Source organism: Hyla sarda, chromosome 11 (assembly GCF_029499605.1).
Source record: "Hyla sarda isolate aHylSar1 chromosome 11, aHylSar1.hap1, whole genome shotgun sequence".
Classification (NCBI taxonomy): Eukaryota; Metazoa; Chordata; class Amphibia; order Anura; family Hylidae; genus Hyla; species Hyla sarda.
In genome coordinates, this window is record NC_079199.1 from 33,460,013 (window position 1) to 33,483,699 (window position 23,687).

General features: G+C 43.8%; 1 protein-coding gene across 3 annotated transcripts in view; it reads right to left on the reverse strand.

Moving 5' to 3' along the window:
* The window catches only part of FNTB (farnesyltransferase, CAAX box, beta), a 393,966-nt gene that overhangs the window by 342,369 nt on the left and 27,910 nt on the right, over positions 1-23,687 (reverse strand). Inside the window, exon 3 of one of the 3 annotated variants that reach the window (XM_056546788.1) lies at positions 8,540-8,607. The exons of the other annotated variants lie outside the window; for them this stretch is intronic. Within the exon in view, the coding sequence (XP_056402763.1) occupies positions 8,540-8,607 (68 nt within the window). The remainder of the gene's footprint in view (positions 1-8,539; positions 8,608-23,687) is intronic. 3 annotated transcript variants of the gene reach the window in all.

Sequence of the window (23,687 nt, forward strand, 5' to 3'; positions counted from 1 at the left end):
TTCAGTGATTTCATAATTACTCCGAGTGATTTTTCCCTTTTTTTCAGGTTAACGCCCATTTTTGAGTAAACCACTCCCATTTTGTAGGTTAAATTAAACTCTCCAAGTGTTTTTGAAAATGTAGGTTGTGCACCAAAATTTTGGGCGCAGATTTGGTCGCAATTTTTGGGCGCAATAACTGAGAAAAACCGTCGGTTCTCCTTTAGTAAATGAGGGTCATTGTCACAAGTAAAGCAAATCATCTACAAAGATCATTAGAATTTTATAAAGATTCAATACATAGTGCAAACTTGAGTTTTCCTTCAGGCTTACCAATATCAAGAAATGGCAATTGTGTTAAGGTTTATTTGATATTTTAGAAGAAAAAAATATAGATTTTCCTAAGCTCATTAGAACCAGTCAAACATAAAAATGGAATGTGTGGCACATATCATAAAACACAATAAGGCCGGGTTCACACCACAGAATCTATGGTGGAAATCCTGAGGGTGACGCCAGGTCCCTGCGCTCAGAAATAATGCATTGTCATCTATGGTGAGAATGGACGACCTTGGGATCTCTGGCAGAAATTCCGGCTGGAGATTCCGTATTGTTAACACAGCCTAAAGGGGTCCACAGGACCAGATTGTCAATTCCCCACCTCTACAGCAGTATGTCTCGTTTCTGTGCTCTGTCTTACCATGATGTATGACCGCTGTTTCGAAGGCAAAAGATGGTGAAAACAAATATTGATTTGATTTAGATTTCTCTTCTGTTCATTAACTTATTTTGTTAATTGATAAAAATAAATTATTAGGGTACGTTCAGACGAGCGGATTTTCACAGCGTATTTCGCTGTGGATCCGCCACTGAAGTACCTCCTATATGATGGCTTTACATGTGCCTGCTCGAAGTGGCAATACGCCGCTACGAGCAGACACACTGCGATGTGCAAGTCGCCGCGCATGCGCAGTATACTCGCACATCACGACAGCTCATTGAGCAGGGGGAGAGGCCGCGATGTGTGCGAGTACACCGCACATGCGCAGCGACTCGCACATCGTTTCATTGTGTCTGCACGTAGCAGCGTAGTGCCGCTCTGAGCAGGCACATGTAAAGCCAGCATATAGAGGTCCTTCAGCGGCGGATCTGCAGCGTAAAATCCGCTGCAAATCCGCTCGTCTGAACGAACCTCTATATGCTGGCTTTACATGTGCCTGCTCGGTGCGGCAATACGCCGCTACGTGCAGAAACACTGAAACGATGTACCGCTACCACTATACTCGAAAAAGGTTCCATTGAAACAATGCATCTGGGACAAAAAAAATCTGGAGTGCTGTGCCATTGTGTTTGGTATATCCTTCTATTATACAAGGTTACTGCTTATTTATATATCATTGGGATACCTACAATCCCTACAAACAATGCACATTCCTAATAAAAGGTTTCTGCTCTGCCCATCCGAGAGAGATCATCTGTTGGATACACAGATATGCATTGAAAAAACAGCTAATGCAGAAAGTGCGCCAGAAGGGGGATATGGACTTTGATGGAGCCACCATTCAAATTTATCCGGATTTGTCCAGGCGTACCCTTCATCAGAGGGCTCTAATAACCTACTCCATATTCTCCAGGACAGTCACATATTCTATCGATGGGGCTTCCCATTTGCACTACATGTAGCCTTGGGAGACGTTACGGATTCCCTCCGAGTACCTGGAGACCTGCCTCAGTTCTTAGAGACTCTCAACCTTCCGCCCTTATCTCTCCCAGACTGGACTGATTCCAACAGGACCTGTATGCTCCTCTACAAGCTCCCGGGGCCCCACAGAGAACAGCCACCAGGCGCCCTCACCCGGATTGGCAGGTGCCACAGAACCAGATGAGGTTGTGACACCGTTCAGATGGCCGGTCAACTGAGAACTGACCTACTTTGCTGAAGTCCTGACGTCCAGTTTATGGGACTTGGGTTGTCTCCTGACTCGTTTTAGGCAAACTCTTCCCACACTCACCTCCCCATAGTTTTAGTTCTGGTACTGACATATCCTATCGATGGGGCTTCCCATTTGCACTACATGTAGATTCGGGAAACGCTACGGCTTCTCTCCGAGTACATGAAGATCTGCCTCAGTTCTTAAAGACTCTCAACCTTCCGCCCTTATCTCTCCCAGACTGGACTGGCTTCCTACAGGACCTCTATGCGCCTCTTCAGGCTCCTGGGGCCCTGCAGAGAACAGCCACCAGGCGCCCTTACCCCGATTGGCCGTCCTCTGACTCGTTTTAGGCAAACTCTTCCCACACTCATATAGTCTCCCATTGTTTTAGTTCTGGTACCCTCCCCCCTCTCCCCCAATGACCATGTCCACACTTGGCACTGTATAGGACCCACTCATGGCCTTGGACGTTGTTTTACTGTCCCTTTCTATTACCCAATTCTTTGTTAGTTAGGGTTTCCATATCATGTAGTGCCCGGTCTCACTCGCTTGTTTTGCGATTTAAACGGTTATTGTTTTTTATTCCTTTACTGATTTGTGCTTTCTTTGTTCTTTTTACAGAACTTGAGGCTCACTGGTCAACCCTCAGCATGCCTGACCTAAGTCACTGCCGCCATCTAGCTTACCAACTGTCACGATTCGGCTTACGGGTTGTGGATCCGCTGTGTCAGCGAGGGATTGGCGTGGACCGTGCTAGTGGACCGGTTCTAAGAGGCTACTGGTTTTCACCAGAGCCCGCCGCAAAGCGGGATGGTCTTGCTGCGGCAGTAGCAACCAGGTCGTATCCACTAGCAACGGCTCAACCTCGCTGACTGCTGAGAAGGCGTGGGACAGAAGGACTAGGCAGAGGCAAGGTCAGACGTAGCAGAAGGTCGGGGGCAGGCGGCAAGGTTCGTAGTCAGGATGGATAGCAGAAGTTCAGGTACACAGGCTTTGGACACACTAAACGCTTTCACTGGCACAAGGCAACAAGATCCGGCAAGGGAGTGCAAGGGAGGAGATCAGATATAGCCAGGGAGCAGATGGAAGCCAATTAAGCTAATTGGGCCAGGCACCAATCATTGGTGCACTGGCCCTTTAAGTCTCAGAGAGCTGGCGCGCGCGCGCCCTAGAGAGCGGAGCCGCGCGCGCCAGCACAAGACAGCAGGGGACCGGGACGGGTAAGTGACCTGGGATGCGATTCGCGAGCGGGCGCGTCCCGCTGTGCGAATCGCATCCCCGACGGCCATGACAGTGCAGCGCTCCCGGTCAGCGGGACTGACCGGGGCGCTGCAGGGAGAAAGACGCCGTGAGCGCTCCGGGGAGGAGCGGGGACCTGGAGCGCTAGGCGTAACACCAACCTTTGTGAGTATGACTGATGTGAAACTGGCCACCCTGAATGTACAGAGTTTCAATGTCCCAGAGAAGAGGTCACAGATTCTGTACCATATGGATAAGCAGAAGGTTGGCATTTTATATCTCCAGGAGACTCATTTTAAAATGGACCATGTTCCCGATAGAATTAGTCACTACTTTCCCACCTGGTACCATAACTCTAACCCAGACTCAAACTCGAGGTAGGTTTCGATCGGTTTTCAACGCACGATACTCTTCAGTGTGCAAGAAGCTCGCTCTGACCCTGAAATTGAGTACCTATATGTACGAGGCCTGGTCCTGGATCAGGTGGGGACAGTCATGACTATATATATTCCCCAACAATGCTCAGGTCTCCTTTCTAACGTGTGCACTAGAGGACTTGTCCTCTTTATCCCAGGGCATGTTGCTGCTTAGCAGTGACTTTAACACTCCCTTACAACCTTTGCTGGACATGTCCACACAGCACTCGGCTAGCTCTGGCGACTTCTTCACTCATTACAGTTGTGTGATGTGTGGTGTCTCCAGCACCCAACTGACAGGGATTAAAGAGTCCCTGCTACTTGACTCTCTCTGCCTCTCAGATCTAAAGGCTGCGATTGCTCATTTTAGGAGTGATCACGCTGCTGACTTAACCCCCCTCCCGGTACAGTGGGAAGCACTCAAATATGTGTTGAGAGGAGTGTTGATTAAACACGGCTCGCACCTCAAAAAGGCGAATACGGCTAAGTTGCAGCGTCTGTTTGAGACACTAAATGTGTTAAAGGCCCTACATAAACAGACTCTTCTGGAGCCTACATTGCGGGACCTCGTTAAGAAGCGACATGACATCTACACCCTGCTAAATGGCAAATATAAACAATTTAAATAGAGGTGCTCCCAATCCTTTTTTACGAACGGGGTAATAAACCTGGGAGGTACCTAGCTAGGGCTCTCCGAGACAAAAGGGCTGCTTTGTATATTCCGTCCAACTGTACCCCAGGGGGTGGAAAGAGCTTCCTCATGAGCGACATCTTAAAGACCTTTGAACAATATTATACCGATCTTTACACTCTCCCTTCACCCCCCGACAACCCTCCGTCACCGTGGTCACCGGTTTCTAGATTGCCATCAGCCAAGAGCCCGATGGGTACACTGGGAAATTGTCAAAACACTGACAACTGAACTACTTCCCCTCCTGACCAGACCTTTAATAGTATTACACCTGACTCGGGTTTCCCTTCAGCCTCCCTGAGTGCACACATTACAGTCATACCTAAAGAAGGTCAAGACCCAAATCTTAGGGCCAGTTATCGAACAATCTCTCTCCTCAACACGGATGCAAAGCTTTTTGCTAAATTCCTAGTGGACTGTTTGGCGGCGGTCCTTGGGTCTCTGATTCACCCTGATCAATCATGCTTTGTTCGCTAACGTGAGGTGCGCAACAATACAGTGTACATCGGGCTACAACCCGTCGCCCACCATTAATGCTCCTTTCTCTAGACGCCGAAAAGGCGTTTTGTTGGGTGAGTTGGAGGTTCATGGAGGCCTTCTTGGTGAAGATAGGTCTTGGCCCCTCAATGATGGGTCACATAGCTGCCCTGTGTCATGACCCGCAGGCGCAAGTGCGGGTCAACGGATCCCTTTCCTCTCCCATCCTCATCCGCAACGGAACAAGGCAGGGCTGCCCGCTCTCCCCCCTTCTCTATGTTCTTTGTATGGAGCATCTCCTGAATGCCTTCCGGTGGGACCCTGTACTTCAGGGCTTCCAAGTGGGGGGGAGCAGGCACTTCTGTTTAGCTTTTGCGGATGATCTCCTCCTTTGAATTTCTTCTCCTAGTACTTCCCTACCTGCGATCGTACGAGCCCCCAGACTCTACTCCCACTTCAGCAATCAAAAAATTAACATGGCCAGAAGCGTGGCGATGAACATTACTCTCCCCGAAACCGTGGTATTGAATATACAACGTGATATACAACATGACCATCCATTTTGTTGGTCCCCCAAGTCTATTAAATACCTTGGTGTGTATGTTCCTGCTAACCCACATGACAGTTACGCTCTAAACTTTCTACCCCTAATTTCAACCCTAGAGAGGGACTTAGTGAAATGGTCGACTGGGACTTTTTCTTGGCTTGGAAGAGCTAATTCCCTGAAGATGAACATCCTCCCCTGTCTACTCTACCTCTTTCAGGCTGTCCCCCTTGCCCTTCCCCTCATCTACTTTAGGAGGCTGGATAAGATGATCCGCTCTTTTGTTTGGGCAGGGCGACCATCGAGAATCTTTAAACTGACATCCACCAGAAAGAAGCAAGTGGGTGGTCCCAGACTGAAGGGCTTCAAATATCGCAGCCTCACTGACACGGTTCCTGGATTTTTTCCATGGTCGCTCCTCGAAACATTGGGCGGAGACAGTGGGAACTAGTCACGACCCTCAAATGCTATCTCTCCAACACACAGCTCTTCTCCCCTGATGGTCCGTTGACACCCGTCTTAGGGGATCGCCGATACCCACCGGGAATCCCACCTCTTTCCTCAGTCTCTCAGACCCTCCTGCCCTACCACTACAGGGATTCTTGGAGTGAACACTGCTCCGTCCCTCTGAGGTCTTAGTCCTGGAACATCTTCGCACCCCGGCTAGGCATTTGCAATATCTCCAACTTAAACATTTTGTTGAGTCAGAGGGTGGAAGATTGCGATTAGCTAGGCCCCTTCTCCCCTTCGACAAGCTGTGCGCTTCCTCCTCTCCGACTTCCAGAGTGGTATCTCTGACCTATAGCTTTTTCCCCATCGGATTGGTCCGTGGCCTTCACTATGTGTCATAAATTATCGATTTCCTGTAGATTAAGTTTTAAGTGAACTTTAAACTTCTCTCTAGAAGGTATAGGGTGCTCATAGTCTTATACAGAATGTACCCCGCTGTCTCTGATTTGTGCTGGCGCTGTGGGGAGGAATGCAGCACGATGTCACATATCTGGTGGTCTTGCCCTCTTCTTTCCCCCTTTTGGACTGTGGTAGTGTACCGCAATGTGACTATTACTTGGGTTGTGTACCCAAACGATCCGAAAGTGCTGCTCCTGACTATCCTTCCGACGTCCCGGAAGACTTCTTCTAGGGTCTTAGCTCACTTTCTTCTGATGGCAGCACGCACGGTGATACCTAGGCGCTGGAAAACTACACCCCCCCCCCCCCCAACCGTAACAGACTGGTACACAGAGATACTTTTTATCTGTCACATGGAGGAACTGATAGCAGATTCCTCAGGTCGTAATGAAAAGTTTGTGACTATCTGGAGACCTTGGCTTGCCTTTCTGGAGACAACCCATTATAGAGCAAACTAAGCCCTCTCCCATATTATGGGACCTCTTCCCAGTTATTTGTGCTTCAGTCACCCCCACTTCTGCTATTGATAGAGTCCTACTGGAGACGGTGACTGGCTGGCTGGGTGTGACAACCAGAGGAGCACAGGTTTGTGGTTTTAGTTATTTTTCCCTTTCTTCTCCTTCTGTCGGTGAGGTGGATCTGAAAGGAGGACTGAGGCCTAGCCGATAAGCTTCCTTTAGTTCACCCTGCAACTCCTTCACGCTAATCTGAGCTGTAACGGATTGTACCATCTTTCCAACCACAGTAAAGCAAGCCAGTTAACCGTAACCTTACGTCGGAGTGATTATTTGCCCCGTGCCTGGCACAGGTAAAGCTGGCCTACCTCAGGTAGTGCATAGGTCAACCACGCCCTGGCGTCATGATATGTTTATTACACATTACAACATCCAACACCACATAAACATTTTTCTTGACAATTTAGTGTTAAGGGTCACACATGCATTAATTTGCTGGGTATTTTTTGCAGCTGATTTTGCTACCTACTGACTTCAATAAGTAGGAAAATATGCAGCAGCAAAATACGACACGTGTGTCTTTATCTTAGTTTTAAGTCCCACACTGAGGGACAACATCCTAACACTTCATGTTCACCTTGTTGCCACCTAGTGAACAAGATATTTATTGTCATTACCTTTACCTTGCTGCCATCTAGTGGACAGATATGAATATGTGCAAACTATTTCATTTTTTGGGATTTGCAATGAACGGAAGCCAGCAAATAAGCAACATTGACTTGCTGACAAAGGTTTTCCCTGAAAATATGTAGAATATGATGATAAGACAAATATTACAGAACTAACATAAATGGTATATTTACCAACACAGTAAAGATGATCATTGATGTAAACACTGTTAACCTGTATAACAACTGGAACCGCAGTTCCACAAGAAGGAGAATAACTATTTGAAATGTAAAAGGTATTGATCGTAATGCATACAAGATGATATAACATGGCTGCTGTTCAGGCTGATGACTTAAGGTCCAGTCTAAAAAAGTATGGAAAAAATATACAACAGTAACAACCAAAAGACAACACCCCCGTTTCCTCCAAGGATTTTTTTCTTACTGTGTTAACAGTGTCTGTTTGCCATTTACACTAAGAAAGCTCCTGACATATATGATAAACATATTCATAGACACTCATCATTTTGGCCTCTGTGCTTATGGTATATTTATGGATTTCTTTATACTATATTACAACCCGCTGTGTGTGTGTATATAAATATATATATATATATATATATATATATATATATATATTATTTTTTTTTTTATTATTATTATTCATTTATTTTTTTGTTTACTATAAGATGGATGGCACTCAGTCAGGTATACCTCACATGGGCTCATGGGGATGCAGTACTTATCAGCTACTGTATGTTCCGCAGGTTCAGGGTCAACAATCCAGGTCAAGTGGACACAGGAAATCATTACTTAAACAGAGGCACTGCTAAAATCAGTTGATGTATAATTCAAAAGGAGGTTTACTGAAATGGAATAATCTCTCAGGCCCCATAGCAACCAAGAATAGAGGGGTGAAGATCCTTTGGCCGTTCCTGTCCACTAAAGTCCACCCTGGCGGTAAGCACCAAAACTGGATTCCCTACTGTGAAGCAGTACAACATAGTGTTAGTCAGCTCCCAAATCAAATCAAGTGTATTCAAGTCAAGTCAAGTCTAGTCACATCTAGTCCCAGAAAGCCTTGTAACGCAACTGTGGTTTCTTACTGCATCGTTCATTGCAATTGCACTTCTACTGAACTGAACTGTTTGTAGTATGCTCCTGCAATTGTTCTAGTAAAGTTCAAGTGGTTACCTTGTGTCGGCCACTGGGTGCTAGTAGACCTACCTTGACCACTTTGTGACACCAGGGCACCGTTTATCCGATCCACGGTCTGAAGGTGGGAGGCAGTCTTCCTGGCCCAGACAGGATAAGCAAATAAACACACCAATGTCTGGTTACGGTTAACTGCTTTTACTGAGCTTGTGAAGCTAGGCATTACACAAACAGCTGGCCTTAGTGTGAGAGTGTGGTGTACCCCTTGTGATCCTTGTTGCTGTTCTGAGACTTGTGGTGTTTTTCCCCAGACGGATGTGTAGAATTTGTGGTTCTGGTAGATAGGGTCCTTCCAAGGCACTGTACACTATTCTGCAGGGGCATGTAATCTACCCTAAATTGACACTTGTAGGATGACTAGTAGTAAACTTGAAACTGAAGTAGGCCTCTGCTTAGGACGGACGACACAGCACACCTGAGCTTAGCTGTTGCTCAGGAGCCTGGATGGAACTAGACAGGCTAATGTCCAGTACTAGACTAACTCCTCCCCTGTACATCATTATACAGAGGGGACTTTTGGGGTCTCATTGGCTCACATGGTCACATAGGGTTCACTACTCACATTTTTAAAGGCATAGTAACATTAAAATGACATGCATGGAATTATAACAAAATAAATGTAAGAAAAATATATTATTCTTACTTTACAATATTTAAATAATTGATATGCCAAAGAACATCAGTGGGCCCAACACCCTGTGCTGTCAGGCTGCCCGTGTCAGTACACAACCACGGGACAGTCACTTGTGCTGGGACACCACAACCTTAACCTTGCATTGAAGGTATTCTTTACCCGGGGATTTGCACCAGCAATCGCTTTACCTTGGAGTGTGGTAGGTTAACATTTCTAGTGTCACAAACATTCCCCTCAGTCACATCACCCAACAGTCTACATACACGCCAAACTTCTGCCTACCACACATCTATTGTCATTGTCCAATATGACTCAGCACTGCGTACAACCATACAAAACTCTGTAATGTGATACAGAGCTCATTTCAGTGCTTTCCTGGTTTCCATGGTAGGAAATACTTTTTAAATAGAAAAATTCTACTTGTCAGTCCTTGTACTTGCAAAGTCTTTATGTTTCCTTGGCAACATACGATACAGTTAAGAGATATTTACGCAACATATTCTGTTTAAAGCTGATGTGACAAGGATGTTGACGCTTGTCTCCCCATTACATAGGAGCTCCTGCCTACATAATGCACACAATAAACCCAAACTACAATAGATTATCTGAAACAGCGGCCTACCCGTTTATGCTCTGTGCTGCAGAGATGTAGCATGGAGCTATGGCAAGGAGCAGAGTTTAATACGCCCCTGGTCTTTACTCTTAACCCCAGCAAGAAGGGGTGAACTACTGTAGCAGGGAACTCCAATGGCACTCTCCTTAGCATGATCACTGATGGCTGCTGCTGATGTAGATATATGTGGTACCAAGAGTTGAGACTGAAGTGTAGTCATAAAGGCAGTAGGTCAGGGACAGACAGAGTTTGTTAGGATACATGCACAGGTCAGGGCAGGCAGCAAACAGAAGAGTGGTCAAGTAACCGGGTTAAACAAAGGAGAAGCAGATCCAAACCCACCTCTGCAGATAACTATAAAAATAGTACCTATTGCTCAGACACAGATATCTGGAAGAAATCCCTTAATAAAGGATCAGAAGAGAGTTGGTTGGTGGAATATTGCAAAATAAACAAAACTAGCTTTTTAAATCTAAGGGAGCCAGTGTGCCAGGATAAAGCAGTGAAGCCGAATGGTGATGGGAACCCAGTTGCTACCGAGAGAGCAGAGAAGCCAGGCAGTGTGTGGAATGGGAATGAGGTAAGGATGTGGCATGGCGACCAGGGACTGTGACCCATCAATGTTAGTCTCCCTGTTTTTGTCACCAATTGTATTACAAAATAAGTTAATGATTTCAGTCCATACTTCTGAAAGGACATGACAGTATAGCATGGTGATTTAGGTGTTTAACAGGAAGCAACAATATTTTTGCCATGAAAAAAAAAAAGCTGGAACCTCAGCATATTCCATTATTATCCATTATTTATTTGCAAACAAATCTGGAATAGGTTTTCTGAAACAGTCACAAATGAAAGCTATGTTGCTAATGAGACTTTGCTTCTTGAATTGCAGCTCCCTCAGCGTAAGTTGCTGAGAGGTATCAGAACTATCAGTATCAGTAGCAAAACTGATCCTGAGGGCTCATCCTAAAATAACATGCACATTAATTGTTTTACCGTTTTAAGACCTTTAGGACACAATAGGGGACATTTAGCTTGATAAATGTAAAACTTCCAAATCACTGTCAAGGACAAACACTTAAGTAGTGGTACACCAGTCTAGAGTCAGAGTTTGCTGGACAAAAAGGTTCATTTGAATCCTTAAATGGGTACTAAGGTAATAAGGGGAATAAGATGTCAGCCCCCCCCCCCCCCCCCCACCTGCCCCAATCCCGACCACTGCCACCCAACCCTACGATCACTGGCGCAGCAACCCAGTCATCCGGTGCACAGAGCAAACTCAGCTCTGTGCCAGATGACGGGTGACCATAGTCATCACCCCCCCCCCTCCATTCATGTCTATGGGAGGAGGCATGACAGCTATGTACTAGCCATCACGCCCCCCCCCCCCCCCCCCCCCACAGACATGAATGGACAGTGACGTCACAAACACAGAAGCTCCAAGCCACAGTGCCGGCCTGGAGATCGCAGGGGGTTGAAGCGGAAGGACCTCCTTTTTTTGCAGTTCGAAAAATCCCCAACAAAATTCTTGGTGTAACATTGTTTTCAAAATTATAGAAAGCTCATTCGATTCCAGTTTGACCAAGGTCTAACATTGTGCGAACAAGGCTTAAATGAGCACCATCAGATTTAAAAACTTTTTATATGTAGTACATCTTGGCAAAACATTAACCTTTCTAATATACTTCATAAGAATTTTTTTTTCTTCCTTTTTAATACAAATCATGGCTTATATAAAGCACCCCATACCATTCAGATGACAATTCTGTACAGCTGCAGCATCATCTTTGTCCAAGCTAAAGCACAGGCATGGACAAAGTCATGTAAGAAAGGTTGGACTAGCACTACTCTGTGCTCACCCCTGTCCTATCAGACTGCAGCATGAAAACAGAGAGGAAGTGGTTAAAGAGCATCCTGCAGTGATTGAAAGACTAGACTCAGCTTTCGGGGAGGAAGACAAATCATGCAGAGAGAGGAAACGTCCCCTCCAAAGCACAAAATGACAAAGCAAGTGAGCAACAGATAAAAGTTATTTGTGAGAGAAATAAAGGTGCTAGACACATAACAATTATATGTACATGACCGGGATTAGGTACTCAGTAACATACAACTTTTTTTTGTGTGGGATATGACAGGTACTCTCACTCTTTTATAGTCACTATAACCTCAGACCACTGAAAATAGCATAAAACTACACAGTCCTATCCAAAGCCTCTCTACAGCCTATGGCTGTTTCCCATTACTCACTCACTGTCAAGGCCTGTACAATGCATGAGTAACATGAAACAGTTGTGGGATGATGGAAGGTGGCATGTCCTCTGCAAGGTTTTATGGCTTGTTAGGTACCTGAAATAAAGGATCCATATCTTGGGCTGCTGTGTCAAATATAGCAGTCCTTTATCTCCTAAGTTAAAACTTCAAGGTTTTACTAGTATATTTAAAATAGCAAAAACGAGGGAACATAGAAATTTGCATAACAAAATGCAAATGTAACACCTACTTGTTTCTATCTGTTAATATATCTTAATTATCTAGGTTCAAATAAAGTAAGATACCAGCATATGTCACATGATCGACAGAGTACAAAAAATATGGAAAAGCAGGCATGGGACCTACAAAATAGAAACTTTTAAATACATAAAGGGAATCAACACGGTAAAGGAGGAGAGCCTATTTAAAGGAAGAAAAACTATTTTAAGAGGACATAGTTTTAAATTAGAAGGGCAAAGGTTTAAAAGTAATATCAGGAAGTATTACTCACAACCGTGCCTCATAGGCAGGTGGGCCTGCAGCAGGTTGGGAATTCTGGCACTGCCCGAGGGCCTGGGCCTGTCGCTGCCAGCACATTTTTATATATTTTTTATTATGATACATTTTATGAAGGGTGCAAGCCCTTTAAAAAAGGTCCGGAAAGGACAGGGGCTGGTGGGAGTGGATGGGCACCGCACAGGCACGCACGTACGTCTACTCCAATCACCTGACCTGCCCATGCCTCTGTCCCTCCGCGATCCCCGGGAGAAGCAGTGGCACGAGTAGCCACCGATCTCCAAGAGGGTGAGTGTACTAATGGGGCGTGGGGGGTGTATATGTATGCAGCGTGTGTGTGGGGGGGGGGGAGCTGAGGAGACCAAGGATGGGGTGCGGGGGGACTGAGGAGACCAAGAATGGGGTTCAGGGGGGTGCTGAGGAGACCAAGGATGGGGTGCAGGGGGGGGGGAGATGAGGAGACCAAGGATTGGGTTCAGGGGGGGGGAGCTGCAGAGACCAAGGATGGGATGCAGGGGGGGGGGGCGCTGAGGAGACCAAGGATGGAGTGCAGGGGGAGCGCTGAGGAGACCAAGGATGGGGTGCCAGGGGGAGCTGAGGAGACCAAGGATGGGGTACAGGGGGGCTGGGAGCTGAGGAGACCAAGGATGGGGTGGAGGGGGGAGCTGAGGAGGCCAAGGATGGGATGCAGGGGGGGGGGAAGCTGAAGAGACCAAGGATGGGGTGCAGGGAGGGGGGAGCTGAGGAGGCCAAGGATGGGATGCAGGGTGGGGAAGCTGAAGAGACCAAGGATGGGGTGCAGGGAGCTGAGGAGACCAAGGATGGGATGCAGGGGGGCAGGGAGCTGAGGAGACCAAGGATGGAATGCAGGGGAGGGCACTGAGGAGACCAAGGATGGAATGCAGGGGAGGGCACTGAGGAGACCAAGGATGGAGTGCGGGGGGGGGCACTGAGGAGACCAAGGATGGAGTGCGGGGGGGCACTGAGGAGACCAAGGATGGAGTGCGGGGGGGGGGCACTGAGGAGACCAAGGATGGGGTGCAGCAGGGACATACACAGACATTTTGGGGGCAGGGGCTCAAGTAGAAAAAAGGGCACTTCTCATTATAACAAAAGTTTGTAAAAACCTTACATATGTTACCACAACACAATTCCTGAGATAAGGGAGCTACAGCAGTCATATCAGCTGAATGGACCCACATCACTCCATGGAGGTCCCAATCAATGAGGGCATCATAAGGCAGGTGCCTTAAATGAGGCTCAAGCCCCCTTTTGAATCTAAGTGTGCACATCACTGGGGTACAGGGGGGAGCTGAGGAGACCAAGGATGGGGTTGTGGGGGGGGGGTATTAAGGGAGACCGAGGATGGGGTGTAGGGGGGGGAAAGCTGAAAAGACCAAGGATGGGGTGCAGGGTGGCGGTGATGAGGAGCATGTGTGTGTGGTGGGGGGGAGCAGAGGAGCCTGGAGAGGACGTAGGGGTTTCGGAGTGGGGCAGAGAAGCGTGGAGAGGAGTTAGTGGTCGGGGAGGTGAAACAGAGGAGCCCAGAGGAGGAAAAGGACACAGGGGTCTGGGGAAGGACAGTGCATGGGTGGGATTCAGCTAAAAAACAAACAGTGTGTGCCAGTATTATAATCAGTGAGTACAGTGTGTGGCAGTATTATATTAAGGGCACAGTGTATGACAGTAATATATTCAGGGGGTGCAGTATGTGGCAGGGTTATAATAATTATTGTCTTCATTTTTTTTGCATCGGGCCCTGTGGTTTCTAGCTACGCCCCTGGCTATCTGATATGTATTGTTTCAAATGCCATCTTATTGATAACTCTCCTGAGTCCTGAATATTCCTCTGTGAACCATATCATCTGAGATTTCCCATTTGAGTGGGATAGCTCCTTGGGTCAGAAAGAGTGAGCCAGGAGGGGAGTATTTTTGGTTGGACCCTATTCCTATCAGTTATATTATGTCCCAGAGTGGATATAACAGTGGTTTTGATTCTGTAATTTTTCTGCCATATGAGTCCTAAAAGGGAAACCTGTATGTAGGTTTTTATAAGAATACAATAAAAGTTATGTTTGAACCCAATAATTTTGGTATGATGCCACGCCATTTCCCTGTCTCGGTGAAGTGTTCACATGACCACAATGACTAATAGCTCTGCAGCGCTGTATACGCAGAGGGCAGGCACTAATGAATGGTAAGGTCATGATATGTTCAAAGGAAAAGGAGCATTTGTCATCAATAAATAATAATCTTTGCTCATGAATGTTACCAAAAATTTCAGATTTTACCTATAGGTGTCACTAGTTCCCAGCTTTACAACACAGTACATACAAAATAAACTGCATACATAGAAAGGGCTAAGCTTAGTAATTTAGAGGTGTTGTTCCACAAAACAAGACTACATTTCTAGACTTCAAATAACACATTACAGCTTCCTATACTTTACATTGCACGGATCCCTCAACATACAATGGATTCGACAAACGATGGGTCGATTGGAACGAATTACCATCGTATGTTGAGGGACCACTGTATATCTTTCTTGTACACTGGTGCCCAGTACTGTACACAGTATGCCATGTGTGGTCTGGCTAGTGATTTGCACAGTGGTAGAATTATTTTCTTGTCGTGGGCATCTATGCCCCTAATAATGCACCCCATGATTTTATTTGCCTTGGCAGCAGCTGCCTTACACTAGTCGGTACAGGTAAATTTACTGTAAACTAAAACTCCTAAGTATTTTTCCATGTCAGTTGTCCCCAGGGTTTTCCTATTTAATACATAATCCCAGCCTGGAAGTTTCCTCCCTATGTGAAAAAATCTTACATTTATCAGTATTGAACCTCATCTGCCACTTCTCAGCCCAAACCTCCAACCTATCCAGATCCATTTGTAACAATGCACTGTCCTCTATAGTGTTTACCACGTTACAGAGTTTAGTATCATCTGCAAAGATTGACACTTTACTATACAATCCCTCTACACGGTCATTAATAAATATATTAAAAAGAATAGGACCCAAAACTGTGGTACCCCTCTAGCAACAGGGACCCAAATCGAGTATGTACCATTAATAACCACACTCTATTTCCTAACTCAGAGCAGGTAAGGGGACCTCTGGTGGCTATCCTGACTGACAGAACCTCTGCGATTTTGCTGCTTGTGGCCCAATCAGTCACCAGCAAAAACGCTAATGCCGCAGATGCCATGATCTGTATTGACCACGGCATCTGAGGGGTGAATAGCAGACATCAGCGCAATCACTGATGTCTGTCATTACTGGGAGTCCCTGGCTGCTGATAGAACCCGGGAACCTGCCATGCAAGAATCGAGTGCAGCTCCTGCACTTGCTTAATGTAAAGGACATAAATGTATGACCTGTTGCATTAAAGGGGTATTCCAGGCAAACACTTTTTTTATATATCAACTGGCTCCGGAAAGTTAAACAGATTTGTAAATTACTTTTATTAAAAAATCTTAATCCATCCAATAGTTATTAGCTTCTGAAGTTTTCTGTCTAACTGCTCAATGATGATGTCACATCCCGGGAGCTGTGCATGATGGGAAAATATCCAAATAGGAGCTGCACAGCTCCTGGGACGTGAGTCATCAGAAAGCAGTTAGACAGAAAACAGCAACTCAACTTCAGAAGCTAATAACTATTGGAAGGATTAAGATTTTTTAATAGAAGTAATTCACAAATTTGTTTAACTTTCCGGAGCCAGTTGATATATAAAAAAAAGTTTTGGCCTGTAATACCCCTTTAAGTACCAGCGCCTCAGGACGTACATTTACGACCATTGTCCTTAAGGGGTTAAAGGGGTACTCTGGCACTTAGACATCTTATCCCCTATCCTTTGGATAGGGGATAAGATGCCTGATCGCGGGGGTCCCGCCGCTGGGGACCCCCGTGATCTTGCACGCCACACCCCGTTTAAAATCAGTCCCCGGAGCGTGTTTGCTCCGGGTCCGATTACTGTCGGTCAAGGGGCCGGAGCGGTGTGATGTCAAGGCTCCGCCCCGTGTGACGTCATGCTCCGCCCCCTCAATGCAAGCCTATGGGAGGGGGCAATGCAAGCCTATGTGGTCGCCGGTAATCAGACCCAGAGCGAACATGCTCCGGGGACTGATTTTAACTGGGGTGCTGCGTGCAAGATCACGGGGGTCCCCCAGCGGGGGGACCCCCGCGATCAGGCATCCTATCCTCTATCCTTTGGATAGGGGATAAGATGTCTAAGCACCGGAGTACCCCTTTAAAATATAAAATTTTTCCTCATCACCATTTATAATTACTCCCTTATTACTTTGTAAAGGGCCAACACTTTCATTTAAATTTTTACTATTTAAAGGTGTACTTCAATGGAAAACTTTTTTTTTTAAACCACTGGTGCCAGAAAGTTAAACAGATTTGTAAATTACTTCTATTAAAAAATCTTAATCCTTCCAGTACTTATCAGCATCTGTGTACTACAGAGGAAATTCTTTCTTTTCTGTCACAACCACAGTGCTCACTGTTGACACCTCTGTCCATTTTAAGAACTGTCTTTAACCCCTTAAGGACTCAGGGTTTTTCCGTTTTTGCACTTTCGTTTTTTCCGCCTTACCTTGTAAAAATCATAACCCTTTCAATTTTCCACCTAAAAATCCATATTATGGCTTATTTTTTCCGTCGCCAATTCTACTTTGCAGTGACATTAGTCATTTTACCCAAAAATGCACGGCGAAACAGAAAAAAAAATCATTGTGCGACAAAATCGAAGAAAAAACGCCATTTTGTAACTTTTGGGGGCTTCCGTTTCTACGCAATACATTTCGGTAAAAATTACACCTTATCATTATTCTGTAGGACCATATGGTTAAAATGATACCCTACTTATATAGGTTTGATTTTGTCGCACTTCTGGAAAAAATCATAACTACATGCAGGAAAATGTATACGTTTAAAAATGTCATCTTCTGACCCCTATAACTTTTTTATTTTTCCACGTACAGGGTGGTATGAGGACTCATTTTTTGTGCCGCGATCTGAAGTTTTTATCGGTATGATTTTTGTTTTGATCGGACTTTTTGATCCCTTTTTATTCATTTTTTAATGGTATAAAAAGTGACCAAAAATGCTATTTTTTAGGGCAGGAGGGGTGTTAGGAGTAGTTAGGGAATATAATCTGAGTTAGTTTAGAAAATATGGTTTGATGACAGGTACTCTTTAAATATTTAAAGGGCTACTTTGGTGGAAACCTTTTTTTTTTTTCAATCAACTGATGCCAGAAAGTTAGACAGATTTGTAAATTACTTATATTAAAAAAATCTTAATCCTTCCAGTACTTATTAGCGGCTGTATACTACAGAGGAAATTCTTTTCTTTTCAGATTTATTTTCGGTCACGACCACAGTGCTCTCTGCTAACACCTTTTTCCATATCAGGAATTGTCCAGAGCAGGAGAAAATCCCCATAGCAAACTTATGCTGCTCTTAACCCCTTAACGACGCAGGACGTATATTTACGTCCTGCGCCGGCTCCCGCGATATGAAGCGGGATCGCGCCGCGATCCCGCATCATATCGCGTCGGTCCCGGCGCTCATCAACGGCCGGGACCCGCGGCTAATACCACACATCGCCGATCGCGGCGATGTGCGGTATTAACCCTTTAAAAGCGGCGGTCAAAGCTGACCGCCGCTTCTAAAGTGAAAGTGAAAGTGACCCGACTGCTCAGTCGGGCTGTTCGGGACCGCCGCGGTGAAATCGCGGCGTCCCGAACAGCTGACAGGACACCGGGAGGGCCCTTACCTTAAATTCTGACCTCTAAAAAAGCTCTGTATCATACAGTTCCCTTTGCTCACATTGTCTGAGCTCCCGGTAGGATAAATTAGGCGTTCCCCAGCAGGCACAATGTCACTGAAGCCTGTGATAGCTGTGACCCCTATTCCCGCAGGCACTTCCTGAGTTTGGACTACTGCAAGTCCAGGTGGAGACCAAACTAACTTTTAGACTTGTGGCAGGGAACTTTTAGACTGTGGCCGTTTTTTCAATCACATTAGAAACATGTAAGGCTAAGTTTCCACTTGGTTTTTTTTCTGGCAGTTTTTGGAAAACTGCCACTGCACTTCTGACTTTGGCTCCAAAACTGCAGTGGCAGTTTTCCAAAAACTGCGAGAAAAAAGACCAAGTGGAAACTTAGCCTTAAGGTTGAAAATTTTAATAGTAAGTAAATAGCAAAGTGTCTTATAATTACATTAGGAACAATATATTAAAAGTTTAGTTTGGTGACAGGCACTCTTTAAAGAACATTTTGGGGTTAGTTTTACTCTCTTTGGCAAAAAGTCTTTCTTTTTCCACTTTTGCTGCTTTTATTTGTTTTTTTGTGCTTTTTGCTTTTATAGTAGTACTCTGCTGGAAAACATTTTTTTTTAAATGACTGGTGCCAGCTGTCACCCCCCCCCCCCTCCCATAGGCTTGCATTGAGGGGCGGAGCGTGATGTCACACAGGGGCGGAGGCGTGATGTCACAAGCTATTTTATATGGTAAATGTATATGACAGATGGTATTTAAAAAGTAAAATGCAATTTTAAGGTACATTTACACGTACAGGATCTGCTACATATTTTGCAACAAATTTTCTGATGATGATTTTGCTACCCATTAAAGAGAATGGGTAGCAAAATCAGCTTCAGAAAACATGCAGCAAAATATGCAGCAGATCCTGTACTGTCCCTGAGGGTATATTCACATGTGCAGTATCCTGCGCATATTTGATGCAAATTTTATGCTGTAGATTTTTATGTAAACTAATTGACTGAACAAAGAATCAAATTTGCAGTTTTAAATCCTGTATATCAAATATGCGATGGATACTGTACATGTGAATAGACCCAAAAGGTGAAAATTAGGTCCTTTACCAGTCAAAAGTTGTAAAAGTGTAAGAGAGATTTTACAAATGTATTGTATAAACAGTTACATTACCAATAGCAGACCTGTTCTAAAAGAAAGTTGTGTATCTTTGTTCTTGCAATCTGAATATTCACTGTAACCTCACCAGGTGTTTTATATGCGTGGGCAGTGAGACGTGAGCTGGTTTTGTGGCCGGAATCTGCCAAAAGTTATTAATTAATGGCATTTTTTATCACATCAATTTAATTAATGTTCATAAATCTGCCCTTTGTCTGCGAGCTGTCCTGACTATTTTTAGAAGGCACTAAGATGTCACGTTCAAAAGAAAACAAAGAATACAGTATATACATGCTGCAGTGAAAATTTTTCAGAATACAATAGACTGCTTTGTCTGCCACCTATAAGTATTATACACAAAAAACAAGCAGTACATACATGGAGAAATAACGTGTACAGTAGATGGTTGCTGTCAATCATATTGGAAAATAAGTGTACCTTTACATCCAAATTGTGGTGTTCTTGGTTTTTAAGGCTAAAAATGTTTTTTTTTTTTTTAAATAGTTTAGCTTATTATCCTGCAGTGTTGATCCAGAAGAAGTAAAATAAACATGACATAGAAGCCAATATTTCCTAATTTAACCCTTTAAGGACCAAGCCCATTTTCACCTTAAAGGGGTTCTCCGGTGTTTAAACATCTTATCCCCTATCCAAAGGACTCCCGCGATCAGGCATCTTATCCCCTATCCTTTGGATAGGGGATAAGATGTTTAAGCACCGGAGAACCCCTTTAAAGGACCAAAGCATTTTTTGCACATCTGACCATCGGGCCTTTAAGCAATAATAACTCTAGGATGCTTTTACTTATGAATTTGATTCCGAGATGGTTTTTTTTGTTACATATTCCACTTTAACATAGTGGTAAATTTCCGTCGATACTTGCATAATTTCTTAGTGAAAAATTCCAACATTTTATGAAAAATGTGAAAATTTAGCATTTTTTTTTTTTTACTTTGAAGCTCTCTGCTTGTAAGGAAAATAGACATGCCAAATAAAATATATATATTGAATCACATAAACAATATGTCTACTTTATGTTGGCATCATAAAGTTGACATGTTTTTACTTATGGAAGAAATCAGAGGGCTTCACAGTTCAGCAGCAATTTTCCGATTTTTCACAAATTGTCAAAATTGGAATTTTTCAGGGACCAGTTCAGTTTTGAACTGGATTTGAAGGGCCTTCATATTAGAAATACCCCATAAATGACCCCATAAAAAAAACTGCACCCCTCAAAGTATTCAAAATGATATTAAGAAAGTGTTAACCCTTTAGGTGTTTCACAAGAAATAGCAGCTACGTGAAGGAGAAAATTCAAAATCTTCATTTTTTACACTTGCATCTTCTTGTAGACCCAGTTTTTGAATTTTCACAAGGGCTAAAAGGAGAGAAATCCCCTCCAAAATCTGTAACCCAATTTCTCTCGAGTAAGGAAATACCTCATGTAAAATGTTCTGTGGGCGCAGTAGAGGGCTCAGAAGGGAAGGAGCTACAATGGGATTTTGGAGAGTGAGGTTTTTTTGAATACATAAGTAAATAGGACACAATCGGACCCCTTGTTGTAAAGTGTCAGTAACATATTACTGTATGCAGAATTTAGACTAAGTTTTTAATTGCATTCAGGCTGTAAAATAAATAAATAAAAAAATCTGTCTCTATGCTGTAAGTGACAGCTGTTAGGTCTTAAGATGGCCATACATCTTCAGACCTTTATATATAATCTTCCTTTTCTTTTCATTATTCTTTTTGTATGTAATGCTGTAATGTTTCTTTAATTGTTATTAAGTTGTTTATGTATTAGTAGAATAATATTGCTTTCTTTTACCGACATTATGATATTAATTTCCAGTAAGCATTATCTCTGTAACAACTGCTTATAAATGTCTTTTTTACATTTATGTACCGTAATTACAATCTTTCTAATAAAATATTACATTTAAAAATAATAATAAAATGGCCATACTCCTTTAATAGCCTTCGGACAATAATTCGGTCACCTGAGAGCTAGCTTCCATACACGCTGACTGTTTATGTGTTCCCAATGGAGTGAGGAGGGGTGAGTCAGTGCCAGACAGCTCTGAAAGCAGCTTAGCTCTCTGAGAACAATTAGGCAATTGAAAGCCAGTATGCCTGGGAGATTTATGATGCTCTCCATACTTGTTACACACCTGTAGAGCAGAGACAAAAGCGCAGTAAACAAAGAGGGATCAGAAATGTGAAGGTAGTGGAGGTAGAAAGGTAGTGAGCGTGAGCAAATTCCAGTAAGCAAACCAGATGTCAAATCTGTATAAGCCAGAGGTTAAGCAAAATAATAGTCAAGTCAGTCCAAAGGTCAGCAGCAGTAGTTAATCACAAAGGCTAATGCCTAAATCCAGGCAAATAAATTCCCAGAATAAAGTATATTCAGGAATAAGAAGCATTATTGCAAATCCTTCAAATCAAACAGGCCATGTTTTGGCTACTGTTGAGGGATTTGAAGGATATGCAATAAAGCTCCTTATTCCTGAGTATATTTGATGAGTGCTGGGACTTTATTAAGACTGTTTCTGGACCAGATCCGCCACTTGCACCCCCTCGACCGTAAGTGCCAACCAACTTATATACCAAAACAAGGCAAAGACTTACAGGACAGGAAATTATTTTAAAAGTGGGTGATCACTGGTTTACTTACAGGTGCTGGCTGTATCAGCAACCTGCAGCGTAGAGCAAAAGAGCCAGACTGGAGTCGTATGCTTAACAGAAATCTCAGTGGATTTAATTACTGACTTATCTCCTGCTCAGAACTTTGCTACCATACATGTGGTGATTGATGGCCCACTGCTCATCAGCTCCTTCTTCAAGGAAATATTGAGCTTCCATGGTCTCCCCGTTTCACATTGTCTTGAATCAGGAAAGCTAATTCCTGGTTAACTTGTGCATGATGAACCTTCTTTCAAATGTTATTGCTACCAATCTGAGTTGCAGTTCTCTTCTGCTTTTGCATCTCTTTTTATTTTTATATTCAATTTATTTATTTTTAGATGCTTTAGGGAATTACAAATAAATTATTTGTAAAGATGCACAAGTCCCTTATCACGATATCATATTAAAGAACATTTTACAAATGCCTGGTGTAAAAGAGCCTTTCCAGTTATAACAGACATAATGACATATGATACGAAAAAGAAACAACTAGCAGCCATATGTTGTTTTAATAAAAAAAATATGTATTTGATAGAAAAAAAGTCACGGTGGAACATTTGGTTAACAAATATTTATTCACACAGATTAGGGTAGGATTCAGAGAAAAATAGAACTTGCCTTTAGGACTCTTCATTCTTCAAAGTGTAAGTTGAGCCATTGTTGTCAGACATTAAACAATTACACACATATTTGCAATATTTAGCATTTTTTCTGATGCAATGTATTGATTAGTGTATCTTAAACAACAAAGGTAAGCTGTGAACATTCTCCTCAGTAGGTTTAATATTTTTACTGAGAATTGGAGAATCTAAGAACATATTATATCTGCATTAAACACTTCGTGCATTAATGGTAAAATACACCATAAAGATTCCTATAATCAGTTAAGCTGCTAAAAAGTTGTAACATTTCAAGGTATATGAGGACTTATTCCTGCACTAGGCATACGGAAATAGCCTCCTTGACAAAAGATAGTAGTTGAGTTACGGAAAACTGCAAAAGCTACACCATTCTGCCACATGACATATCAGATAAAAGGGCTACAACTCTCTGCTGACCTGCACCATAATTGTCCCTAGTAACCCCATTTTACATATCAAAGCTCCTAGTTTTCGTCTTCTTGGCCTGATTGTGGTTCTGGCATCCCAGATGGTATCTGATCCCTGGTCTGACTATAGTGGCAGACTTTGCCCCTGACGCTACCTCCTGCCTGTAACCTTAATTCAAACTTTTGACTATGGTATTGGTTTGGATTTTGTCCCTGATGTGCCTATTAATTATTGGCCCGGATAGCTGACCATGCACTTAATTCGTTCTCTTCAGACTGTGTCACATGAGCAAGTCAGGATCATAATTTAAGTCTATAAGTCTGGTCTCATAGAAACAGAGCTGCTCATTCATGCGATTTGGTCGTGGTCTAAACACTCAGGCTCCGACTAATAAAAACTTTTGACCTGTCCCTGAATCTTAGGCACACACACAGCATATTCCTCTTAGTTGTTGCAAAGCTTCATCC